The following is a 26,159-nucleotide window of genomic DNA, read 5'->3' as shown; positions in this document are numbered from 1 at the left end:
AAGACAGAATATTTACCACTGTTAGTTGCCCTGGTTTATCCGTAATCATGGCGCTTGCAACAGTGCCGAAATATCGGAAACTCATACAAATAAATAAACAAGGTAAATATCCCTCAAGTTAAAATGTTTTATTTATTTTGTTTCCAGGTTCCGTATGCACGAATGCAACCTCCTCCTAGCGACGTCAGCGCTGGAGGAGGGCATCGACCTCCCGCGGTGTAACCTCGTACTGCGGTGGGATGTACCGCCTTCGTGAGTATTACGCAGTATTTTCATTATTCATACTTAAAATGTAAGAAAAGTAATTAATCAGGTTTTTATGGTATAAGCCGGTAAACGAGCAAGTCTTTTGGGGTTAAAGACCGGCAACGCACTTGTAATGCCTCTGGTTTCCATGGGCGGCGGCAATTGCTTAACATCAGGTGATCCGTCTGCTCGTTTACCGGCTTATACCATTAAAAAAATGTGGTTTTTAATCAGTAAGAGTCTGATATTCTGGTATCTAGCTTCACTGACGGACAATTCGATGTTGACGTTTCAAAAGTGCCTAATTAATGGTTAATTGAAATAAATGCTTTGATTTTGACTGCCTCGTTGGTCGAGTGATCGCAAGTGCGACTGCCGGACAAGGGGTTTTGGGTTCGATTCCCGGGTCGGGCAAAGTATTACTGAGCATTTTTCCGTTTTTTTGTAAATTGCCTAGTCTGGATTGTGCCTAGTATATGACAATAGGCTCACCCCCTATTACATGGGACTTACAATAGCGGCATTACGTGCCGTAATGTGTACCTTTAACTACCCCTTCGGGGATTAAAGGCGTGACGTTATAAAAAAAATATTATTGTACTCTATTTTTGTCAAATATATCACTTTTACTGTATAATGTACTAGCTACTTCCGCGCGGTGCTCTGCTCGGCTCCTATTGGTCATAGCAAGATGTTTTATAGCCTATAACCTTCCTCGATAAATGCACTATCCAATACACAAAGAATTATTCAATTCGGACCCGTAGTTCCTGAGATTAGCGCGTTCAAACAAACAAACAAACTCTTCAGCTTTATAATATTAGTATAGATTATTGGCTTAGGCTGTAAAATTATGCATGTTTTTTCTACTAAATAAATAAATACATGTATACATCCTCCACAGCTACCGTTCGTACGGGCTGTGTCGCGGTCGGGCCCGCGCCCCGCGCGCCGCGGCCGGCCTGCTGTGTAGCGACAGTAGCGATACTACCGACTTGTTGCTGCACCATGTAGCTACGTACAGGGAACTGGATCAGGTATGTAACTGGTAATTAGTGAACGATATTTAAACACGTGATTGTACTCATGATTACAAACAACTCTCCCGAAGAAACTTGTTTTGTATACTTCCTTCCATTACACCAAAATCGTAGCATTCAATGTTCATATATCTCAGCTCACCTCAATAAAATGTAGTCATAACGAAATTTACTCTAACAGCCGCACTCAGAGACATTTCATGATTTCTTAAACTATTCCTTATATTTTGGATCGAAAACAATTGGGTAGATGACTATTTTTTATTTTAATGTCCGCCTAGTAGATTATTTTTAAATATTACACGTATTTTTTTATTTTCTTACGGAAACAAATACTTTCGTAGATATATCAATTTGAAATATCGCGTGACGTCACTTCTAGATACATTTCATACGTAGAAATGACGTATTTGCTTCCACTTCAAAACTTTAATTCGTTTTATCTAAGTATTGTTATCTTATATGACAAAATAAAAAAATACGTGTCTAATATTTTTCCATTACCTAACTGACGTACTAAATAGATTTTTAATTTTCATACCCCGTCATCATCTCCATCATTAAGGACTGGGTTAAGTAACCATTAAACGATTAACGCTCGAATACTCAAACGCTACTCAATTTTAAGTTTTACTTAAATATCGTGCTATCTCTGTCATTTTATAAAGAATTGATAGTGACAGAACTACATTTGGGAGCGTCTTAAAATTGAGTAGCGTTTGAGTATTCGGGCATAAGGATGGTAATAAGCTATATTTTCTCTATTCCAGATTATAAGCCGCAAATGCGGCTGTGGCATTCAGGACGAACCGCCCCAAACGGAAGAGGATCACGCAGATGCCTTCACCACCTTCGTCAAACCATATTCACCCAACGACAACAAAAATACAAATACAAATACAGGAAAAGTCAATGACACAGACGCCAATGACACGCTAGCAACGAATGACACAGAGCCAATAAACTCTGACACAATGCCAATGAATGACGCGGTGGCAATCGATACGGATGATAATTTACATTTGGATGTAGAAAAAAATATATGTGAAATTGATGTTAGTATTCAAAGTATGAATATTAACAGTGATTTAGTAGAATTGAATGATAAATTAGTCAAAGATTTGAAGATAGATAACACGAAAGAGATAGATGATAAAAATGATAGTGTTTCACCTAAAATTGATGAAATTATTTCACAAAATAATGAGACTGGTGAAATAGAACTAAATTCCTCTATAAAAGATGAAAAAGTAAAAGAAAATGATATAAAAATAGATGCTACAAAGAAAAAATCGCAGAAAGATAAAGATAAATCGACAAAAGATAAAGATAAATCGTCCAAAGATATGTCGTCTAAAGTGTATTGTAATAAGTGTTTTAATACGAAATTAAATGGTGTATGTTTGTGTACAAATGTGAATTTGTACCATCAGTTGGTGGCCAAATCTAATGTTGGTCGCGGTGATTATAAAAAGGGGCAGAATGAAGAGTCTTTCGCTAGCGTGGATCTGAGTACGGCTATTGCCTTGATCAATAGGTAAGTTTTATTTCGACACTAGCTACTTCCGCGCGGTTTCACCCGCTCTGCTTGGCTCCTATTGGTCATAGCGAGATATTTTATAGCCTATAGCCTTCCTCGATAAATGCACTATTCAACACAAAAAGAATTATTCAAATCGGACCAGTAGTTCCTGAGATTAGCGCGTTCAAACAAACAAACAATCAAACAAACAAACAATCAAACAAACAAACTCTTCAGCTTTATAATATTAGTATAGATAATACCTAAAAATCACAAAAACACACTAAACATGACAGACTGCCTCGTTAGCCGAGTGGTTGCAAGTGCGACTGCCAGGCAAATGGTTTCGGGTTTGATTCCCGGGTCGCGCGAAGTATTGCTGGGCTTTTTGCGGTTTTTCGAAAAATTTCTCAGTAGCTGCGTAGTTGTTGGGTTCGATTCCCGGCTCGACGCAAAAACAGTGTTACATACAGTTATAATCATCATCATCAGCCTATTCTCGTCCACTGCTGGACATAGGCCTCTCCAATGGCACGCCACTGAGCTCGATCTTCAGCTCTACGCATCCAACCACTATCAGCCACTGTTATAATAAAAATATACAATTCTCTATAACTTTATCCACAGATTCTATTATTAGAACTTATAACGGGATATTTACCATGTTTATTCATTTTAGCGAGTTTCCGATATTTCGGCACTGTTGCAAGCGCCATGATCACGGATTAACTGAAATATCGGAAACTCGCCAAAATGAATAAACATGGTAAATATCCCGTTATAAGTTCTAATAATAGTGTTAGTGACCATGTCAGTTTAAAAACTTTTATCCACAGATACTGCGGCAAGCTACCATCAGACACGTTCACCCGCCTAGCGCCCCAGTGGTGGATGGAAGAGGTGGCACTCCCGGTGAAGGGAACCGGCCAGGTCCGGCCGGCGTATATATGTACCCTGCGGCTGCCGCTCAACTGTCCCGTCAAATATAATATCGTGGTAAGTTATATGATATTATTTAAACTAAGTTCTGCTAGTGGCTTTGTCTACGTTCCGACCGATTGACTGATCGACCGATCGACCGAGCGACCGATCGATCAAGCGACCGCTCGATTGACCGATTGACCGACCGATCAACTGACTGACAGACCGACCGACCATTTGGCACTCCCGGTGAAGGGAACCGGCCAGGTCCGGCCGGCGTACATATGTACCCTGCGGCTGCCGCTCAACTGTCCCGTCAAATATAATATCGTGGTAAGTTATTTATTTGAACTAGTTTCTGGCTGTGGCTTTGTCTGCGTTCCCGGGATATACAACGTGTAACAAAATACCCATATACATAACCGATTGACCGACCAGCCAACCAACCGATCGACCGACCAACCAACCGATCGACCGACCAACCAACCAACCGATCGACCGACCAACCAACCGATCGACCGACCAACCAACCAACCGATCGACCGACCAGCCAACCAACCGATCGACCGACCAGCCAACCAACCGATCGAACGACCAGCCAACCAACCGATCGAACGACCAACCAACCGATCGAACGACCAGACAACCAACTGATCGACCAACCAATCAACCAATCGATTGACCGACCCATCAGCCAACCGATCGAACGACCAGAAAACCAACCGATCAACCGACCAGCCAACCAACCGATCGACCGAACAGCCATCCAATCGATCGACCGACCAATCAATCAACCGAACGACCGACCAATCAGCCTACTGATTGATCTACCAACCAACCAACCGATCGAACGACCAACCAACCAACCGATCGACTGACCAATCAACCAACCGATCGACCGATCAATCAACCAACATCTAGCTATTCTTTCAAAACATGTTTTTTATGAGACATCTTTTATAAGAAATCGATCAGACGTATTACCTGATGGTAAACAATCGCCGCCGCCCATGGACATTTGAAACACCAGAGGCTTTACAAGTGCGTTACCGGATTTTTGGGAGTTAGGAATTTAAGGGTTGTTGTTCGGGAATGGGGGATGGGGAAGATTGGGAAGGGGGAATTGGGCCTCCGGTAACATGCTAATTTGACACAAAAGAACATGACATTTTTTCAATAAAAGTATTGAATATTAACATAATATGTTTGTCCAGGGCCACCCGATGCCGACGAAAGTATTAGCTCGCCGCATGGTGGCGCTGCAAGCGTGCAGGATTCTACACAAGTCCGGCGAGCTAGATAACCAGCTGATGCCTATAGGTAAGTGGTATATACCTAACTATTCTTTCTTTTCTATTCTTTTTTGTGTTCGTTTTTGGTGCATCGTGCCCGGTGCCAAAAAAAATAAATGATTTTTCTTTCTTCTCTTTCTTTCTTTTCTAACTATTAGGGTCAAAGCATATTTAACAGGCATGACACGTTTTGTGGCTACTGCTAGCAATTTTATTGCGGGGGAAATCATCCAATGACTTCTCCCGCCTTGGGCGAAGGGAGAGGGAGTGTCAGACTCTTACTGACTAAAAACCACCCCGTTCCTACGCCTGCTTTTCGGGTCGGAGCTATCGCTACCGTTAGCTGTAAGCGTGCTTACGGCGCGTCGCCCGCGAGGTGCAAGCTTGCAGTCGGCGCGCCGACGGCGAGTGATGCGATGTTGTTTCGCTTGCGCCTGGCGGGCAGGTCTTCCAAAGGCGCCTAATTTTTTGGGGAGAAAGACTAGGCAGTAGATTTTTTACCTCCCTAAAACCAACCCTGTGGCCAGCTTCAGCCCCGATAAGGGGCACCGAGTCCTCTAACTAGACCTACCTATAGACACTAACATTAGAACTTAAGACGGGATATTTACCATGTTCATTTATGTCTATGAGTTTCCCGTCTTAAGTTCTAATGTTAGTGACCATGTCAGTTTAAAAACTTATACCTACAGACTTCTGTCTACTCCTACATAATTTTTATATATTTTTCAAAATCATAGGTAAAGAAAACTTCAGAGCGGTGGAATTGGAAGGCGTGAACAACCTCGGTGCCTGCACGGGTAACGAACCCGCTGACGCCCACGACTCCGCCCGCCCCGGCACTACGAAACGAAGGCAGTATTATTATAAACGGGTAAGTAGATGCTGTTTGTTTGTTCATGTTATTACAGGATAGTCTTTAAGTGTGGGAGAGCCATGCTTCGGCACTAATAGGCCGGCTCGACCGGAGTGATACCATGGCCGAGCAGAAAACCGACGTGAAACAACGCTTGCGTTGTGTGAGTGAGGTTACCGGAGGCCCAATTACCATTCCCAATCTCCGATTCCCCAAGAACCTTTAAGTTCCTAACTCCCAAGCAACGCACTTGTAACGCCTCTGGTGGTTCAAGTGTCCATTGGCGGCGGCGATTGCTTACCATCAGGTGATCCGTCTGCTCGTTTACATAGATTTCGTTTACATACAAAAAATAGATTTCGTTATGTATTAAAACAACTTTTACCATCTGTCCAATTATTTTTTTGACCTAACTGGGCCTTTATATCGGTTTGCTTTATGTCTAAAGTAATCGAAACGAGACCGCGTTCGGCGCTCTGATTGGCCGGCTCGAATAAATCAACCAATCACAGCTCTGAAAACACTCTCGTTTCAATCTCGTTAAACGTAAAGCAAACTCCTACTAAGGCTCCTATACTCAATTCTTTTACTTAATTATTTAACCCCCTCCCCCCACAGACAGCCTGGGCGTTCACCGACTGCCAGCCGGTTATCGACTCTACTGACGCAGAGATATACCCGGGCATCGATCCTGAGACCCTGGAGATAGACAGCGATGTAGAGGCTTCAAGTCAGGATGGGAGGAAGGAGGGGACTAGACATAAAGAGGGCAGGAAGGACTCTGGTGAGTTTATAGAGTAATGTTGTGTGCTATTTTTAATAAAATCGACTTTAAAAATAATTACCTGCCGAATGCCGAAAAATAGAACTTCCTTTTTAGGAAGTCGGTTAAAAAGGATCCGTGACAAATGACTGACGAGAGAAGTCGCACATAGACAATCGAGTGGTCGCAAGAGCGACTGCTGTAAGGGGTCTTTGGTTCGATTACGATTCCGATCGAGCACCTAGCTTTACTGACAAAAGGACTGACGGACAATTCAATTTGACGTTTCAAAAGTGCCTAATTTAGTATTAATTGATATTAATGTTTTGATTGATTCCCGGGTCGGGCAAAGTAGGTTTATGGGCTTATTTCTTTTTTGAAAATATCTCAGTAGCATGGAGTCTGGAATTTTGCCCAGTATATGGTAATACTCTCACCCCCTATTTGTCTTCCATGGGTTACTTAAGCCGTAATGTGCACCTCTGCCTACCCCTTCGGGGGTAAAAATGCATGACGATGCCGTACTAATTTGTCTATTATCAATGTCTTATATTGAAAAGTAGCTTTTATTGACAACATATTAATTTATCTTCACAGGTAAACGCAACATGCTATACGCTATAGTTTCAAAGCTATGGTGTGCCCTCCCCGAGCGATACAACACCCGAGGCAGGCGGCTCCACGCGCCGCAGTTAGCTAGCCAAGCTATAGGAATACTCATGGCTAGACAAGAGCCTGACAAGTAAGTGCTTTTATGTGTACCTATAATACGAGCATCATATTACCTGATGCTGTCATGTTCCTATTAGGAAGAAGAAAAAAAAAAATTAGTTTAACAAATAATAAAATGGCATTCATCATTTCCGTAGATGTGCACCTCTGCCTTCACGTAGAACGACAAGCTGCCACTTGCATCCACGCAAGGAGGAGAAAGGTAAATTCTATGAAGATATGCATAGCCGCAATTGCAAGCGACTATTTGACTTGTTTCTATGAACAATAGGATTAATTCCAAGCGCTTCGCTTCAAGCTTCCTCGTAAACTGCAAGGGATGCTAACTACTTGCCGGAATGTGTTTCCTGATGGGTAAGCTACCTGGGTGTGCCCTTCAAAACCCGAGCGATACAACACGCTTATGGGCAGGCGTGCTCCATCGTAGGCCGCATGATCTACTTAGCCATCAGGCTAGATAACGGCCAAACTCGACCCATTCAACATATAAAAAACACCGTAGACTGTAGCCCCGCCAGTGTATCATTTACTTCTCCCTCGCATGAAGCTCTGGAATAACAGGCACGGTTCTGATTTATTGTGCCACAGAATAATGCGGGATCACAAGTACAGAAGCCCCATTCATGTAACAATTCATGGGACTCTTGCTACTAAGCAGTGTTCAATTCAGTTCGCATAAGCGTTCAGTATCTAACTGTAGATCCTTTCTGCAAGGATTGCAGCGGTATTCTAACGCGTAGCTTTGTCGCTGTTTGGCGCTGATGAAGCGATACCTACTGCTCGCGACTTTGTAGGCATAAGTCGTGAAACTGCCGAGTGGCGGTGGCCTGTCAAAGTCTAAGTAAAGCTTTATTTCAATTAATCTTAAATAAGGCACTTTTGGTACGAAAAATTGTGTCATTGTTTTTAGTGGAATAAGCGCTCGTTCTAAAGTGTTGCTTCGGTCACCATGCATGGCAGTTGGAATAGCGACCGTAGGCATGGACATTGTAACACAAGCAGCCGTTAGCCAGCCCTATCACATGTTGCCGTGCGGTTCCAGTCTGCAATACTTGTCAACGCAATTGTGTAGAAGAAAGATATATCTACAGTCTCTCTACCCCTTACCCCACGTCTCCCCACCCCCTCTAACAGCAGTATGTGTCCAGTCTGCAGATCCCCGCGTTCCCGGTGTACACGCGGTCGGGCGAGGTCCGAGTCTCGGTGGAACACGTGCCCGGCGCTGACGTCAGGGTGTCGCCGCGCCGGGGGAAACTTATACGCAGGTAACTACATATAGGGTGACCGACTTCTAATTAGTGAACTATATTTTTAACACGTGAAAAGTACGGGGGTCATGATTACAAACAACTTTCCCGAAAAACTTTGGCTTTTTAATAGTCGTTTTTACTTTTATATTACAAATAAAAAAAAAAAAAACGTAAATAAAAAAAATTACCTAACTGTGGTCTAAATAGATTTTTAAACTAATTATTGTTTGATCGGCTTACTCATGTAACTGTTTGTCGAGGAGCTCGACTAGTCATTCAAGTGATGCTATTTTTCATAAAAATGAGCAGCATTTTCAATTAGCGACACGCCACGCGGATAAATTTTCGCGTGCTACTGAGCCTAGTTAGAGTTCCAGCGTCAAACATTACGTGAGTAAGCCGTGATAACATATGTAATAATTAAACACGTATGTCTCACGAAAGTTACAAACAAGATCAGATCGAAGAAACTTTTTTTAAATACATCATCCCTACTTTACTCTTTGTTCCCTACACGCCGCGGTTTCCTGTGAGGCTGTAATCACGAGATGTATTTTGTATTCCAGGTTCATGCGCTTTGTATTTGCCGAAGTATTGCGCGTCAGACGGCGCGGCATGAAACTTCAGAGCGAGGGGTCCACACATAACAACTATTACATCGTGCCTACTATTAAAAGTGAGTTATTTTAATTTAACCCATTCGTTGCGGCGGACGCCTATCGGCGTTTTTTTTATTTAATATTCAGGTGCGGAATACGCCAATCGGCGTCTTTTTTAAATTGCTTATATCTTTACGAAAACCAGCCACAAAAAAAAAAATTGCTATTTTTAAAGCGACGAAAACCGCCCCGCGCCTTTTTTCTTCTCCTCTAATAATATCTTCTGATTTATTTCGTTGCGGGATCCAAGAAAGTCATCATGTCATGAGAGACACTCTAGGTGTCGATCGTGAGACGATCTTCGGCCGCCGTAAGGCGGGTCTGTAATGGAGAGCAAGGGTAACTCGCTATCCGACCAGAACCAGACCCAATAAGAGCCATCAGACCACCACAGATGGGACCCAATAGGGGTTGATTAATACCCGGAGCTACGGACTACCTAGCGGGTTTACCGGGGCTCCGGCTCGACAGGCAGGAAACGGGGTGGTTTTTAGTCAGTAAGAGTCTGACACTCCCTCTCGCCTCGCCCAAGTCGAGAGAAGTCATTGGATGATTTTCCCCCTCAAAAAAAAAACCTGTTTGCCAAATTTCTAAAAATTCCGTTCATTAGTTTCAATTTGATTGACCGACAAACATCCAAACAGACAAACTTTCACATTTATAATATTAGTCTGATATTGCACCCGCAACTGCTTACTCAGCTAAGTTTAATCGATATGGCTGCTTTTCCACCAGAGATGTGCTATGTAGCTATACTACGAAGATGTAATAGTTAGCTCAGCTGTGAAACTATGTGAGCGAGGGGTCCACTGATACAGCTATCTAATTGTGCGAGCCTATCTATGCACAGCTCGAGTATGCGATGTATCGAATAGTAGGGATAGCCATCTATAGCTCACAGTCCATAGCACGCATCCATAGCGTGCATCTTTCCATATAAAGATTATGACTTAGCTGAGTCCATTTCTACCAGTGCTAAGCTATGTGTACCAATCGCGGGATGATTGGTAGAAGCCAAGCGCATCCACGGCAGCGTAGTATAGCACATCTCTGGTGGAAAAAGCTCCCTAAGCAAGCCGAACTTCGTTATGTTTAGTGTTAGAAACTATAGTCAACTAATGTTGATTACAGTTCAGCTACTTACTATACCTGCAATCAATCTACAAACTCAACTCTCAAGTCTTGACTGCACGGTTGGCGCGGTGGCTGGTTTACTGGCTGCCGTAACGGGTAGCGGGTTCGATTCCCTCGCACGGAGCAATTCTTTGTGTGATCCACAGATTGCTGTTTCGTGTCTAGGTGTCATGTGCATGTGAAATTGTATGTTTGTAAACGCACCCGAGAAAATCCTAATGTGGGGCAACGTTTTTTTTTGTAAAAATGAAATGAAATGAAGTCCAAATTCAACTTCAAATAACACAATTTTGCTATTTCTCCCACCCATCAATTTCCAAACCTCAATAACTTGCTTAACCTCACGTTCCAGCGGTGACACCAGACGGTACACACAAGATAGACATCGACTGGGACTTCCTGGAGCTGATCTACCAGCACACGGAGGAGAAGAAGGCCAGCGACCTGGAGAAACCGGTGCTATGGCAGGAGGTGCCTGATGATGAGAGGGGTGATAAGGATTGTAATAGGTGAGGATAGAAACATAATATGTGCTGAGAGTAACCTATACAATGTGATAGGGGTGGGACTTCTAACCCGTTAAGGCTGAGTACTACATCTAATTTTATCGACAAAAGTCGGGGGTCGAAGGGGTCGAATCCCCTCCCCCTAAAAATTATGGCTATTTTAATATATTTTTTACTTTTTTTGATATCAAAGGTTGTATGCGTCGTAGAAACAAAAAAAAACGACAAACGGTAGCTAATAACCTTGGCTAACTAATTCATTACTTTTATCATGTCACTCATATCATTATGTTTGATAATATTTTGGTGAGAAAAAAAAATCATTTGTGAATTATTTTTACCAAAAAAATCACAATTTTTCAATATTTTTAATTAGGGGTTCAACCCCCCATATTATTATTTTTTTTCGATAAAATTAGATGTAGTACTCAGCCTTAACGGGTTAGAAGTCCCACACCTATCACATTGTATATGCTGAGAGTAACCTATATATATAAGTACCTTCAAACCTTCAAGAAAAGAGCCTCCTTTAAATAAAAAGGCCGGCAACGCACCTGTGACTCCTCTGGCGTTGCGGGTGTCCATGGGCGGCGGTGATCGCTTACCATCAGGTGACTCGTTTGCTCGTTTGCCTCCTATTCCATAAAAAAATGGAGTTTCTTGCTCGTTCTTCTCCATAGGAATCTACACTTTGGAACGAGCAAATAGAGCAACTAGAGGACTGACCGACAGACTGCCGTTATTAATATTATTATATTTGCTTTGACGTTCAAAAGTGCCTTCTCGGTCTATTTGAAATATGTACATAATTCGTCGCTAAGCGTGCAAAGCCGGTAAACGAGCAGACGTATCACCTGATTGTAAGCAATCGCCGCCGCCCATGGACACTTGAAACACCAGAGGCGCTACAAGTTCGTTACCGGCGTTTTGGGGCTAGGAATTTAAGAGTTTTCGGGGAATCGGGGATTGGAGGGCCTCTGGTAATCTCATTCACACAATGAAACACTTGCATCCTCGTTGGTCGAGTACCAACAAGGCAGTATATTTTTAAATGCTATTTTATTTAATTTTTATAAGTAATGTTTAAAAATATAATTTTAGAGGATTGCAAATAAATAAAGGAACTGTCTTTATCTCTTATTTACTCAATATTTGTTTTAATTTCACAGACGCAGAAGGGGCAAGAAGCGAATGGCGAACCCCCTTCTGAAACAAGGGGAGACGTTTGTGTTCGACGCGGAGAAGTACAAGGAGGCAGTCGTCACGCCCTGGTATAGGAACCAGGATCAGCCTCAGGTGAGTCGAGTTTATATATTTTTTTATGGAATAAAAACGAGCAGACGTGTCACCTGATGGTAAGTGATCAGCGCTGCCCAAGGACACCCACAACACCAGAGGAGTCACAGGTGCGTTGCAGGCCTTTTAAAAAGGAGTATGCTCTTTCCTTTTCCTTCAAGAAAGGAATATGCTCTTTCTTGAAGGTTCAAAGGTCGTATCGGTTCGGAAATACGGCCGACGACAGCTCATTGTGACGTGAGTTTAATTGAACGTCAGGTGTGTGAGTTAGACGTGATATACTTTTTAATAAACGTTGCCCCACACTAGGATTTTCTCCTGTGTCGTAGGTGCGTTTACAAACATACAAGTTCACATACACATGACACGCAGACCCGGAACAACAATTTGTGGTTCATACAAAGAGTTGCTCCGTGCGGGAATCGAAACGGCTACACATTGCCTGGCAGCCGGTTGTCCAGCCAACCGTGCAGTCAAATGTCAATATTGATGCAATGGGTGGCATAGAAGCGAGTTGAATTGAAATTACTCGTCAGTTAACATATTACTATATTAGCTTCTACCAACGGCTTCGCATGCATTACCGTGGGATAAAAAGTTCTATCACCCAAGTCAGCTCATACCCTGTCTGTATACCAAATTTCATCAAAATCCGTTCAGAAGTTTCAGCGTTATTGACGGACAAATATCAAAACAAAAAAGAAAGTTTCATATCACTACATACATATTATAAAACAAAGTCGCTTTCTCTGTCCCTATGTCCCTTTGTACGCTTAAACCTATAAAACTACGCAACGGATTTTGTTTCTGTTTTTTTAATAGATAGAATGTTTCAAGAGGAAGGTTTATATGTATAATACATACATATGTATAATATATCACCATTGCACCCATGCGAATTACTAACTACTACTTAACTAAAATACAGTTTTCGAATGGGCAAGCTCTACCGGAGTGATACCACGGCCTCACAGAAAACCGACGTGAAACAACGGTTGCGTTGTGTTTCGTTGTGTGAGTGAGGTTACCAGGGGCCCAATTCCCTCCTTCCCAATCTTCCCCATCCCCATTCCCGAACAACAACCCTTAAATTCCTAACTCCCAAAAAGCCGGTAACGCACTTGTAACGCCACTGGTGTTTCAAGTGTCCATGGGCGGCGGCGATTGCTTACCATCAGGTGATCCGTCTGTTCGATTACCGGTATGTTTCGTAAAAAAAATTGCGAAGCTGGGGCGGGTCGCTAGTTCATAATATTAATATTAATGTGATATATTTATTCTTGCTTTCTTTCAGTTCTTCCTAGTAGCGGAGATATGTTGGAACCTGACTCCGGACTCCTCGTTCCCTTCAGCCACCCACCAGAGCTTCCGCGACTACTACAGCACGAAGTACGGAGTGACCCTCACGCAGAGAGACCAGCCCCTGCTCGACGTGGACCATACCTCCGCCAGGCTCAATCTGCTTACACCTAGGTGAGTTAGTAACGCCTCTTTTCAGGTGGGGTATAATATACCCAGACTACTACAGCACGAAGTACGGAGTGACCCTCACGCAGAGAGACCAACCCCTGCTCGACGTGGACCATACTTCCGCCAGGCTCAATCTGCTTACACCTAGGTGAGTTACCACCGTCGCTCTTTCCGCCGGGTATGTCATATAAAAAGAGAGGACAGAGGTTTAAGAAGAGAGCTTCTCATGTATGAGGCTTAGTTACCTACCTACGAGTTTCGTTGGTAGCTCTTTAGGGATGAGGAATTTAAATATGATGATTTTAGGATAGTTAATTAAGGATGTCGTAGTGGCCCGGAGGTTTAAGACGTCCGCTTCTCATGCATGAGAATGCGGGCTCGAAACCTACCAACGGCAAGTACCAATGTGACATTTTCCAAGTTATATGTACTTTCTAAGATTATTTAGACACCACTGGTAAAGGAAAACATCGTGAGAAAACCTTGCCTTATAATTTCTAATTATAATTTTGAAATCGCCAACCCGCATTGAGCAAGCGTGGTGATTAATGCTCAAACCTTCTCTGTGTGAGAAGAGACTTTGGTCAGCAGTGGCCACTTATAGTGATGTAATGTTATACCCAGTTCACTGTTAGACGTACTTCATCCTTCTCATTTAGTGTCGTAACAACCGACTAAGCAGTCCGGTCAATTTAGACCTGAAAACAGTAATGAAAGAACAAAAATTCCGACAGAGCTGAATTTTGGTACAGACCTTTATTTTACTATAAAGATTAAAAATTTAAAAGTCCCCATCGATCCCATATGTGCTTCAAAAGTTATTCGAGGTCAAAGTTCAACATTTTAGGTTTTTTGAGTTTTTCTCAAAAACCGTAAGTTTTTTCAAAAAAATACCTCAGACCAAATTTGTAGATCTCAAAATTCTCTACAAAATGGTACTTATTAATTAACTTAATTACTTATAAGTATTACCGTTTCTAAGATAGATTCGTGTGTCCCCACACACATTTTTCCACTTTGGAAGCGTCTAACTTTCAAACGATTGATTTTGACGAAAAGTGGTTTTAGAAACCTTAATGTCTTTTTTAAAGACCTATCCATAGACACCCATCACGGATATGTAAGCTGAAAAAAATTTTTTTTGAATCAGTTCCATGTATGGAGTGCCCCCTTTACATTTTAAATTTATAAATTTTTATTCAAAATTCGAATAGCGGTTACCGAAATACACCATCTTACAAAGTTTCAACTATGTAGGCCCAACAGTTTCGGAAATAAATGTCTGTCCGTCCGTTCGTCCGTCCGTCCGTCCGTATGTCACAGCCTGTTGGGCCACGAAACTGTTGGGCCTACATAGTTCAAACTTTGTAAGATGGTGTATTTCGGTTACCGCTATTCAAATTTTGAATAAAAATTTATAAATTTAAAAAGTAAAGGGGGGCACTCCATACATGGAACTGATTCAAAAAAATAAAGGTCTGTACCAAAATTCAGCTCTGTCGGAATTTTTGTTATTTCAATATCGTATAATGACCGGACTAAAGTGGCTACACTATGGACTATTAGAGACCCCGCAGATTTACAATTTCTAGTTGGCCGACTAAATCGCAGAGTATACGAATAGGAATAGTGACATATGCTAGCCCGCACATCTTGCCCAACTAATTCATTGGACACCGATCGTATCACAATCGATTAATTAATTAAGCGATTAGAGCGTTTTTTTTCCGCATTTTCACGCACACGCACCACGCTAGCAATACTGTCACTGACTAAATCGAATAAGTCAGCGGCTGGTAACCAATAAAATAAAGTCGGTTGATTTAATCATAAAAGTACACAATTTAGTCGTTCGATAGTTGGCCAACTTACAATTGTATGTCTGCGGGGTCTCTTAATTTAATCTAATTAGCTTCTGCCAATTTTCGTCGCCCGTATTCCCTTGTCTAAACTATCCTATGTGTCATTCCAGACCATGAAATTTGGAACAGGTATACCCCTGTTCCAAATTTCATTAGTGATTGATCATATCAAAACTGCTGAAGGGATCAGGTAACAAAGTAACAAACATACACATAAACTTTTTTTTTATGGAACAAGCCGGTAATCGAGCAGACGTTTTACCTGATGGTAAGCAATCGCCGCCGCCCATGGACACTTGAAACACCAGAGGCGTTACATGTGCGTTGCCGGCTTTTTTGGGTTAGGAATTTAAGGGTTGTTGTTGTTCGGGAATCGGGGATGGGGATGATTGGGAAGGGGAGAATTGGGCCTCCGGTAACCTCACTCACACAACGAAACACAACGCAAGCGTTGTTTGACGTCGGTTTTCTGCTCGGCCGTGGTATCACTCCGGTCGAGCCGGCCCAGCAGTGCCGAAGCATGACTCTCCCACACTTAAAATATGATACTTACAAACGTAAGATTATTAATTATGTACATTTTCTCTCTCCCCCCAGATACGTGAACCGCAAGGGCGTAGCCCTGCCAGTATCGTCGGAGCGCACCCGGCGCGCCAAGCGGGACCGGCTGGACCAGAAGCAGATCCTCGTGCCCGAGCTCTGCCGCCTGCACCCCTTCGCCGCGCCGCTATGGTTCGCTACCGTAGCGCTACCATGTGTGCTATATAGGTACTGACATTATTGTAACTATACAAGCGGGACCGGCTGGACCAGAAGCAGATCCTCGTGCCCGAGCTCTGCCGCCTGCACCCCTTCGCCGCGCCGCTATGGTTCGCTACCGTAGCGCTACCATGTGTGCTATATAGGTACTGACATTATTGTAACTATACAAGCGGGACCGGCTGGACCAGAAGCAGATCCTCGTGCCCGAGCTCTGCCGCCTGCACCCCTTCGCCGCGCCGCTATGGTTCGCTACCGTAGCGCTACCATGTGTGCTATATAGGTACTGACATTATTGTAACTATACAAGCGGGACCGGCTGGACCAGAAGCAGATCCTCGTGCCCGAGCTCTGCCGCCTGCACCCCTTCGCCGCGCCGCTATGGTTCGCTACCGTAGCGCTACCATGTGTGCTATATAGGTACTGACATTATTGTAACTATACAAGCGGGACCGGCTGGACCAGAAGCAGATCCTCGTGCCCGAGCTCTGCCGCCTGCACCCCTTCGCCGCGCCGCTATGGTTCGCTACCGTAGCGCTACCATGTGTGCTATATAGGTACTGACATTATTGTAACTATACAAGCGGGACCGGCTGGACCAGAAGCAGATCCTCGTGCCCGAGCTCTGCCGCCTGCACCCCTTCGCCGCGCCGCTATGGTTCGCTACCGTAGCGCTACCATGTGTGCTATATAGGTACTGACATTATTGTAACTATACAAGCGGGACCGGCTGGACCAGAAGCAGATCCTCGTGCCCGAGCTCTGCCGCCTGCACCCCTTCGCCGCGCCGCTATGGTTCGCTACCGTAGCGCTACCATGTGTGCTATATAGGTACTGACATTATTGTAACTATACAAGCGGGACCGGCTGGACCAGAAGCAGATCCTCGTGCCCGAGCTCTGCCGCCTGCACCCCTTCGCCGCGCCGCTATGGTTCGCTACCGTAGCGCTACCATGTGTGCTATATAGGTACTGACATTATTGTAACTATACAAGCGGGACCGGCTGGACCAGAAGCAGATCCTCGTGCCCGAGCTCTGCCGCCTGCACCCCTTCGCCGCGCCGCTATGGTTCGCTACCGTAGCGCTACCATGTGTGCTATATAGGTACTGACATTATTGTAACTATATTTAACATGAGCTGTTGTCCGCAACTTCGGCTGCGTAGAAAATAATGACTTCTGACATACTGCCAGTGTAGAGTGGTGACGGTGGGTTACCGGGGCTTCGGCTCAAAGCAGTAAAAACCGAGTTTGTTTAGTCAGTAACAGTCTTGATTTGACACTCCCTCAATACTCGATTCTTTATTACTTTCTACATTGGTAAGGCTTAGTTGGTTATCTTAACTAGTATATTATGTCGGGTACAACAATATAAGCTTAGGAGGAACATCATTTTACATAACATTTAAAAAGATAAATAAATCAAATGAAACATGCAATACAAATCAAATTAATTAAAGTTATCGAAATCTCATCTAACCAAAGGCGGCAGAAGTCATTGGATGATTTTCCTCCTTAACTTATTGTGTTTTCTATTGTTGTCTTATATACGGCATACGAGTGCTTAAAAAATGATACTTTAAGGCGCATTTCAATAACCTACCTATCGGTAGATTTGCCTACCAGAGGTAGAATTTTGACATAAGCTCCATACATTTCTCGGTAGTAGCACGGAGTCTGGAATTGTGTCCAGGATATGGCAATAGGCTCACCTCCTATTACATGGGACTTATAACACAAATGGTGAAAAGTGGGTGTACATTGTATAGCGGCATTATGTGCCGTAATTTGCACCTCTGGCTACCCCTTCGGGGATAAAAGGCGTGACGTTGTGTGTGTGTGTGCTCCATACAAAATGTGTCAAAATTCTACCTCTGGTAGGCAAATCTACCGATAGGTAGGTTATTGGAATGCGCCATTAATCTTCTAGGACGAGACAAGCAGTTTTAGTTTTAGAAATCAAACATTTTATAGTATAAGGTATAAGCCGGTAAACGAGAGACTAATCACCTGATGGTAAGCAATCGCCGCCGCCCATGGACCCTTGAAACACCAGAGGCGTTAGAAGTGCGTTGCCGGCTTTTTGGGGGTTAGGAATTTAAGGGTTGTTCGGGAATCGGGGATTGGGAAGATTGGGAAGGGGGGAATTGACAAATAAATACATAATATCATTAAAATAAAAAGATTAGCAGAGTCTGCTCGTTTACCGCGTGTTTCATAAAAAAAAAATGGTAACAGGCTGATGATGATGATGATGTATTTATTTTTGCAGAATAAACGCCCTCCTGATAGCGGACGAGATACGCCGCGCTGTCGCAATAGACGTAGGTCTGGGTATACCGAAGATCAATGACCACACGATGCCCGGCTTCCAGTGGCCCGCGCTCGACTTCGGATGGAGTCTGGCTGAGGTGGGTATCAGGGGTCGACATGGCTTCTATCCGCAAGGGGTAGGCAGAGGTGCACGTTACGGCACGTATGTCCGAATACTCAAACGCTACTCAATTTTAAGACGCTCTCAAATCTAGCTCTGTCAATTCTTTATAGTCCGGTCAATTTAGACCTGAAAACAGTAATGAAAGAACAAAAATTCCGACAGAGCTGAATTTTGGTACAGACATTTATTTTACTATAAAGATTAAAAATTTAAAAGTCCCCATCGATCCCATATGTGCTTCAAAAGTTATTCGAGGTCAAAGTTCAACATTTTAGGTTTTTTGAGTTTTTCTCAAAAACCGTAAGTTTTTTCAAAAAAATACCTCAGACCAAATTTGTAGATCTCAAAATTCTCTACAAAATGGTCCTTATAAGTTTTTCTATAAGTATTACCGTTTCTAAGATAGATTCGTGTGTCCCCACACACATTTTTCCACTTTGGAAGCGTCTAACTTTCAAACGATTGATTTTGACGAAAAGTGGTTTTAGAAACCTTAATGTCTTTTTTAAAGACCTATCCATAAACACTCATCACGGATATGTAAGCTGAAAAAATTTTTTTTTTGAATTAGTTCCATGTATGGAGTGCCCCCCTTTACTTTTTAAATTTATAATTTTTTATTCAAAATTCGAATAGCGGTTACCGAAATACACCATCTTACAAAGTTTCAACTATGTAGGCCCAACAGTTTCGTGGCCCAACAGGCTGTGACATACGGACGGACGGACGGACGGACGGACGGACAGACATTTATTTCCGAAACTGTTGGGCCTACATAGTTGAAACTTTGTAAGATGGTGTATTTCGGTAACCGCTATTCGAATTTTGAATAAAAATTTATACAGGGTGACTTTGAATTCGACGTATTCCTCTCGGGAAGTGATAATACAACTAATTTCCTACAAAATTAGCCCTGAGGTCCTTGGGCGGAAAGTGGCTAGTTTCTGAGATATTCAACATTTTCGGTTTTGGTAAAAATATCCCGAATTGATTACAAAAACATCAATAAATAAAAAAATACTGGTTGGATTTTAGTTATTTTAGTTTTAATCAGTTGCCAATACATCAGTTATCATTTATAAATACTAATAATGGCAGAAATATCATTCGTTTTAAAATAGCAAGTAATTTCCTATGAAATTTTGTTTTGTTTTCTAATTTGGTCAATAGATAACTGGATTTATTTCGAAAAAAATATATGACACTAAGCGTATAAACTATTAGAAAAACTTCCTTGGTTTATTAGCTACCCAGAGACGTAAAATTATTTACAATATTCCCAAAAACACATGAATTATTTGATGATAAGTAGAGTGTAAAGAGAAAAGCGCAATTTCAAAAACATCTTAATTTGCAAAATTTTGTTCAAAATGATCTTCCCTACGACGTATACATGTTCGAACATACTTCCTTATCCCTATGACGTTCACTCTTGGGCTGAATATGCGTTTAATTTCGTAATTATCTTCAAATCTGTTTCGGAGAAGAATTACGATACACGGTCAATTCCTTCTGTATAAACAAGGGACTTCATGTAAAAATCAACCGGCGTTAGGTTCTGGTCATTGTGCATGCCATGTAGTTGGACCGCCCTACTAATCCATATATGCCTGAGAATCAATGTTTTCGACCATTGCCGCACAGTAGTTCGATAATGCACTTGACAATCGTCATGTGGAATAAATTTGTCAATCAAATTAATAAATTAATTCAATAAGTAGAATAAGTTAATTCATCTTGTTTCTAAATTCAAATTTAAAACAATGACCCTAGCAGATTCCTTAATTTTTTTTCGTAATTCTCGCCATTTAAATTGTTGGATGAAAAGTAGGATCCAATCAAATAATTAATTATGATACCCCTGCAAACATTTGAATTAAAACCGTATGCGCGAACCCGATGGTTTGCTTTTTTCGGATTTCGTTGACTTTTTTGCGGCTAATAATGGATATTGTGATAGTTTATCCAGCGCACTGTCGAACTACTGTGGGGCAATGGTTGGATACCTTGGTACCCAGGCGTTATATTGACACGGGGGTCCAACTACATGGCAAGCGCGGTGTCCAGAATCTAACGCTGGTTGATTTTACATGAAGTCCCTTGTTTATGCAGAGGGAATTGGCAGAATATCGAAATTCTTCTCCAAAGCATAGTGACGAAATAAAACGCATATTCAGCCCAAGAGCGAACGTCATAGGGATAAGGAAGTGTGTTCGGGCATGTATTTGTCGTAGGGAAGATAATTTTGAACAAAATTATGCAAATTAAGATGTTTTTGAAATTGCGCTTTTCTCTTTACACTCTACTTATCATCAAGTAATTCATGTGTTTTTGGGAATATTGTAAATAATTTTACGTTTCTGGGTAGCTAATAAACCAAGGAAGTTTTTCTAATAGTTTGTACGCTTAGTGTCATATATTTTTTTCGAAATAAATCCAGTTATCTATTGACCAAATTAGTGAAACAAAACAAAATTTCATTGGAAATTACTTGCTATTTTAAAACGAATGATATTTCTGCCATTATTAGTATTTATAAATGATAACTGATGTATTGGCAACTGATTAAAACTAAAATAACTAAAATCCAACCAGTATTTTTTTATTTATTGATGTTTTTGTAATCAATTCGGGATATTTTTACAAAAACCAAAAATGTTGAATATCTCAGAAACTAACCACTTTCCGCCCAAGGACCTCAGGGCTATTTTTGTAGGAAATTAGTTGTATTATCACCTCCCGAGAGGAATACGTCGAATTCAAAGTCACCCTGTATATTTAAAAAGTAAAGGGGGCACTCCATACATGGAACTGATACAAAAAAAATTTTTTTCAGCTTACATATCCGTGATGGGTGTTTATGGATAGGTCTTTAAAAGACATCAAGGTTTATAAAACCAATTTTCGTCAAAATTAATCGTTTGAAAGTTAGACGCTTCCAAAGTGGAAAAATGTGTGTGGGGACACACGAATCTATCTTAGAAACGGTAATACTTATAGAAAAACTTATAAGGACCATTTTGTAGAGAATTTTGAGATCTACAAATTTGGTCTGAGGTATTTTTTTGAAAAAACTTACGGTTTTTGAGAAAAACTCAAAAAACCTAAAATGTTGAACTTTGACCTCGAATAACTTTTGAAGCACATATGGGATCGATGGGGACTTTTAATATTTTAATCTTTATAGTAAAATAAAGGTCTGTACCAAAATTCAGCTCTGTCGGATTTTTTGATATTTCAATATCGTATATTGACCGGACTATTATAAAATGACAGAGTTAGCACGATATTTAAGTACAACGTAAAATTGAGTAGCGTTTGTGTATTCGGGCGGTAATGCCGCTATACAATGTACATTTTTAACCGTTTGTGATATAAGTCCCATGTAATAGGGGGTGCGTAGTGAGAGACATTCCGGGCGTCAGGGTTCGTGATATAATTATATAGACGACGGTGAGCAATGGTAGCTACGGTCGCTGCCCGATCAGAACCAGACGCGTGCGTAGTCAAAGAGCTATCAGACCACCACAGATAGGGCCCAGTAGGGCTGATGCCTGATCCGGAGCTGCGGACTACCTAGCGGGTTTACCGGGCCTCCGGCTCGAAAAGCAGGAGTAGGAACGGGGTGGTTTTTAGTCAGTAAAAGTTTGACACTCCCTCTCGCCTCGCACAAGGCGGGAGAAGTCATTAGATTTTCTTCTTCAAAAAATAAAACAGTTTAGATGACTGAATAGAAGTGTTGACCGACTTAGCAGTGAAACCCGAAACTCTTTGCTACCACTAAAGTAACGGTTTTACGACCGATTATTAAATTTAATTTTAATTTTGTTTTCAGGTACTAAGCGCAGATTCAGAGAAAAACGATAAAAAGAAGGACGAAGAAGAATCAAAGAAAGAACTAAAAGAAAAAGATAGTGAAAGCAGGTAAGCCTGAGTGATACCACGGCCTCACCGAAAACCGACGTGAAACAACGCTTGCGTTGTGTGAGTGAGGTTACCGGAGGCTCAATTCCCCCCTTCCCAATCTTCCCAATCCCCGATTCCCCAACAACCCTTAAATTCCTAACTCCCAAAAAGCCGGCAACGCACTTGTAATGCCTCTGGTGTTTCAAGTGTCCATGGGCGGCGGCGTTTGCTTACCATTACTCATTCACGTGATTATCAGAAAAACTATAAAAAAAAACTAGGTCCTACAAGTTTTTAAATTACAGTAACTTATCTACGTTGTCGACGAAAAAGTACATCCTGTGTCAATCTTTTCACTCTTGTTGTTACAAAACTTAATTTTTTCGTCTCTATTTAGGCTTATACCATAAGAAAACTAAAATTATCAAATTTTACAGCAGTGAAAAAGAGAAGACAGAAGCGGACTCGCAGAAGAGCACAGAAGAAGACACTGGTTTAGAAGACGACAGTCCGCCTGCTGAGAAGACTATCAACGATATACTGCAGGAGAAGGAGGATGCTGAGGCTGATGCTGCGGTGAGTTGTGTTATAAATTAATTTTTCTTTTTGCGATTAATTTAAATACAGCAGAAACTCGATTAACCGGACTAATTATTGTCGTTAGGCATTCGGATAATCGAAAATCCGGATAATCGAATTTACGAAGAAAAGCGAATTTTGTGCATACATATTATGTTGTACATACGATGTTATGTATTTATTAAAAACAACAAACACATATGAATGAAAATCAATGTTTATTAATAATTATTATTATTATGAGATACATCTTCTTAGATTACATACATACACGTTACGTTGCATAAATTCGACTTGTAGGTAATTTTAATATAATGAGTCGGTAGTCCGGATAATCGCGAATCGGTATAACCGGGAGCCGGATAATCGAGTTCCTACTGTACATAGAAAAAAGGGGCAAATACTTTCTAATAATATATTCTGATTTATTTCGTTGCGGGATCCAAGACAGTCATTCATGTCCCTGGGACGTTGGACTTCAGTGTTCCGGTGTTTTCATGGTTGTATCTACTGTAGATCCTGGTGCACAGAAGTTGCAAGCGGTGGTGGGCTTGTCCCAATAAAAAAGGGGCAAATACGTCATTTCTACGTATAAAACGTACGTAGAAGTAACATCTGGCGATATTTCAAATCGACATATCTTGGAAACTATTTGTTTCCGTAAGAAAATAAAACATGTGTCTAATTATTATGTTATCGGCATATTCACGTAACTGTTTGATGAGGAACTCGACTAGTAGCAGTAGAGGAGTAACAGCGACAATCGCCGCGTCGTGTCGCGGAATGCTGCTCATGAATATGAGCCTCTAGCATGACTTGAAACTAGTTAAGTTACTACTATGTTAGCGGCTTACTCACGTAACTGCTGAGCTATTCTGTAACTTTAATCGATAAGATCAAAGTTAACTCGATCCCGGTGCGCCATGTCATTGGTTGTGAGAATAATCTCAACTGGCTGCCGTGTAACGTGCAGAGGGATCGATTTCCGCACGGAGAAAATCTTGGTGTGATCTCGATAATTTTGTTGTCCTCAAGGTTATTTTCTTTTTCTATCACTTTGACTACATATTAGTTTTACATTGTTCTTACATAGTTGAAGTAATCGAAACAATGTAACCAAGAATTGTATTGTGAATCTGATTGAAAAAGAGTAACCTATGGAGTTTCTTGCTCGTTCTTCTCCATAGGAATCTACACTTTGGAACGAGCAAATAGAGCAACTAGAGGACTGACCGACAGACAGACGTTATTCATATTATTATATTTGCTTTGACGTTCAAATGTGCCTTCCTGGTCTATTTGAAATAAATAATTTCGACTTTTTTATCCACAAATTGTAGTTTCGGGTCTGGCTGTCATGTGCATGTGAACTTGTATGTTTGTAAACGCACCCACGACACAGGATAAAATCCTAGTGTGGGCGAACGTTTTTATAAAAATGAAATAAAAAGATAATGAATTTTTGTTCCAGTTTGAAATAGGCACTTGGAGCAACGACATGGCGTCCTCGATCCCCGAGACCTCGGAGTACGACGAGCTGATGGAGCCTCTCCCCCCTAACCTTACATTCTGCACTTCTGCTTCTGGTAAGATATTTTTGGTTTTCAATTTAGTTATTCATTAGATAAGTTCCCGTTTTTTTCTTCATTGGCAATCGAGTCTCCAATAAAGTGTCGAGTGGTAACGGCGGGTTTACCGGGGCTCCCCCTCGAAAAGCAGGAGTAGGAACGGGGTGGTGTTTAGTCAGTAAGAGTCTGACACTCCCTCTATGTCGCCCAAGGCGGGAGAAGTCATTCCCCCCTCAAAAAAAAGCACACTGGCAGCTAGCAGTAGCCAGCCGTGCCGGAGCCGTGCTTGTTAAATGTGCTTTGACCTTAATAGTTAGGAATAAACCACTTACCTATAGGCATCAGCTGATTGTCTAGATCTCCAGATTACACCACGAAAAGAAAAAAATATTAATGAACCGTCGAACTTTAACTTTCTAGAGTAATTGAGAAGAAGGTTTGAGCATTAATCACCACGCTTGCTCAATGCGGGTTGGCGACTTCAAACTTATAATCAGAAATTATAAGCCCAGGTTTCCTCACGATGTTTCCCTTTACCGTTTGTCAGTGGTGTCTAAATAATTTTAGAAAGTACATGTAACTTGGAAAAAGTCACATTGGTACTTGCCGTTGGTAGGTTTCGAAACCTCATGCATGAGAAGCGGGTTCCTTTTAAACTTGTGACTTTCTGACCAACATCACCGAATTGAGTGGAGTGGAGTTTCTTACTGCCGCACTCAGAGACATTTAATGATTGCTTAAACTATTCCTTAGTAACGATTTTGTATCGAAAATAATTGCTAAGGACTGTGTTAAGTAACCATTAAATGACTTTGAGTACGGCAGTTATTAATTACCTGTTAATAGTATTCATTTGAATTAATGTTTCAATAACTATGTTACTAGGCGGTACGAACTGGTGCGATCCCGTCAGCAAGCCGAAGTACAACCAGTACGGCGCGTCGAAGAACTTTTCAATGGCCGACAGCGATGATTCCTTCATGTCTAGGTAAGTCTAGTGGCTAGTTTCAATAACTTGTCTATCTGTATTACACTTATAAGGTGTCCTAAAATTATCTGTCACGGCTTTAATAGGATGAGTGTTGTGTTTAAAGATTACAATAGTGAAGAAATTTCGTACCCCGGACCAGTTAATTCAATTTGAGAACATAAAGAAGTTAAATAAACATTGACTCTACTCTGCATAAAGTGGTTCACAAATACGCACAATTGCTATCAAATGTTTTCGTTGAAGAAGCGACAGAGACGGTGAAAGAGGATAGTTCTTTCATATCAAACGGATACGTAGATTTTTTGTATGAAAAATTAGTAATGTTCAAACACAACACTACCTCTCATTAAAGCCGTTGCAGATACTTTTA

The 26,159-nt window shown here is 41.6% G+C and overlaps 1 protein-coding gene and 1 long non-coding RNA gene across 3 annotated transcripts in view; one reads left to right on the top strand and one right to left on the bottom strand.

The window, feature by feature from the left end:
• Nucleotides 1–26,159, top strand: part of LOC118280888 (endoribonuclease Dcr-1) — a 54,818-nt gene that overhangs the window by 11,221 nt on the left and 17,438 nt on the right. Inside the window, exons 10-29 of one of the 2 annotated variants that reach the window (XM_050700827.1) lie at nucleotides 148–252; nucleotides 1,151–1,283; nucleotides 2,057–2,823; nucleotides 3,645–3,738; nucleotides 3,997–4,062; nucleotides 4,944–5,049; nucleotides 5,762–5,895; nucleotides 6,496–6,661; nucleotides 7,238–7,382; nucleotides 8,521–8,637; nucleotides 9,189–9,298; nucleotides 10,768–10,924; nucleotides 12,091–12,217; nucleotides 13,512–13,690; nucleotides 16,147–16,317; nucleotides 18,581–18,719; nucleotides 22,581–22,669; nucleotides 23,089–23,227; nucleotides 24,702–24,816; nucleotides 25,684–25,786. In XM_050700827.1, the coding sequence (XP_050556784.1) occupies nucleotides 148–252; nucleotides 1,151–1,283; nucleotides 2,057–2,823; nucleotides 3,645–3,738; nucleotides 3,997–4,062; nucleotides 4,944–5,049; nucleotides 5,762–5,895; nucleotides 6,496–6,661; nucleotides 7,238–7,382; nucleotides 8,521–8,637; nucleotides 9,189–9,298; nucleotides 10,768–10,924; nucleotides 12,091–12,217; nucleotides 13,512–13,690; nucleotides 16,147–16,317; nucleotides 18,581–18,719; nucleotides 22,581–22,669; nucleotides 23,089–23,227; nucleotides 24,702–24,816; nucleotides 25,684–25,786 (3,162 nt within the window). Of the gene's footprint in view, nucleotides 1–147; nucleotides 253–1,150; nucleotides 1,284–2,056; nucleotides 2,824–3,644; nucleotides 3,805–3,996; nucleotides 4,063–4,943; nucleotides 5,050–5,761; nucleotides 5,896–6,495; nucleotides 6,662–7,237; nucleotides 7,383–8,520; nucleotides 8,638–9,188; nucleotides 9,299–10,767; nucleotides 10,925–12,090; nucleotides 12,218–13,511; nucleotides 13,691–16,146; nucleotides 16,318–18,580; nucleotides 18,720–22,580; nucleotides 22,670–23,088; nucleotides 23,228–24,701; nucleotides 24,817–25,683; nucleotides 25,787–26,159 lie in introns of both variants that reach the window. The other variant, XM_050700826.1, reaches the window with a different exon arrangement.
• Nucleotides 14,413–19,581, bottom strand: LOC126911884 (uncharacterized). The gene is made up of 2 exons (XR_007706397.1): nucleotides 19,068–19,581; nucleotides 14,413–14,581 (listed from the first exon to the last, which is right to left on the bottom strand). It is a non-coding gene; the product is annotated as an uncharacterized LOC126911884 (long non-coding RNA).

The sequence above is a fragment of the Spodoptera frugiperda genome, chromosome 19 (genome assembly GCF_023101765.2).
Source record: "Spodoptera frugiperda isolate SF20-4 chromosome 19, AGI-APGP_CSIRO_Sfru_2.0, whole genome shotgun sequence".
NCBI lineage: Eukaryota > Metazoa > Arthropoda > Insecta > Lepidoptera > Noctuidae > Spodoptera > Spodoptera frugiperda.
The sequence above is the reverse complement of the archived record's forward strand: the minus strand, read 5'-3'. Positions and strand labels throughout refer to the sequence as shown.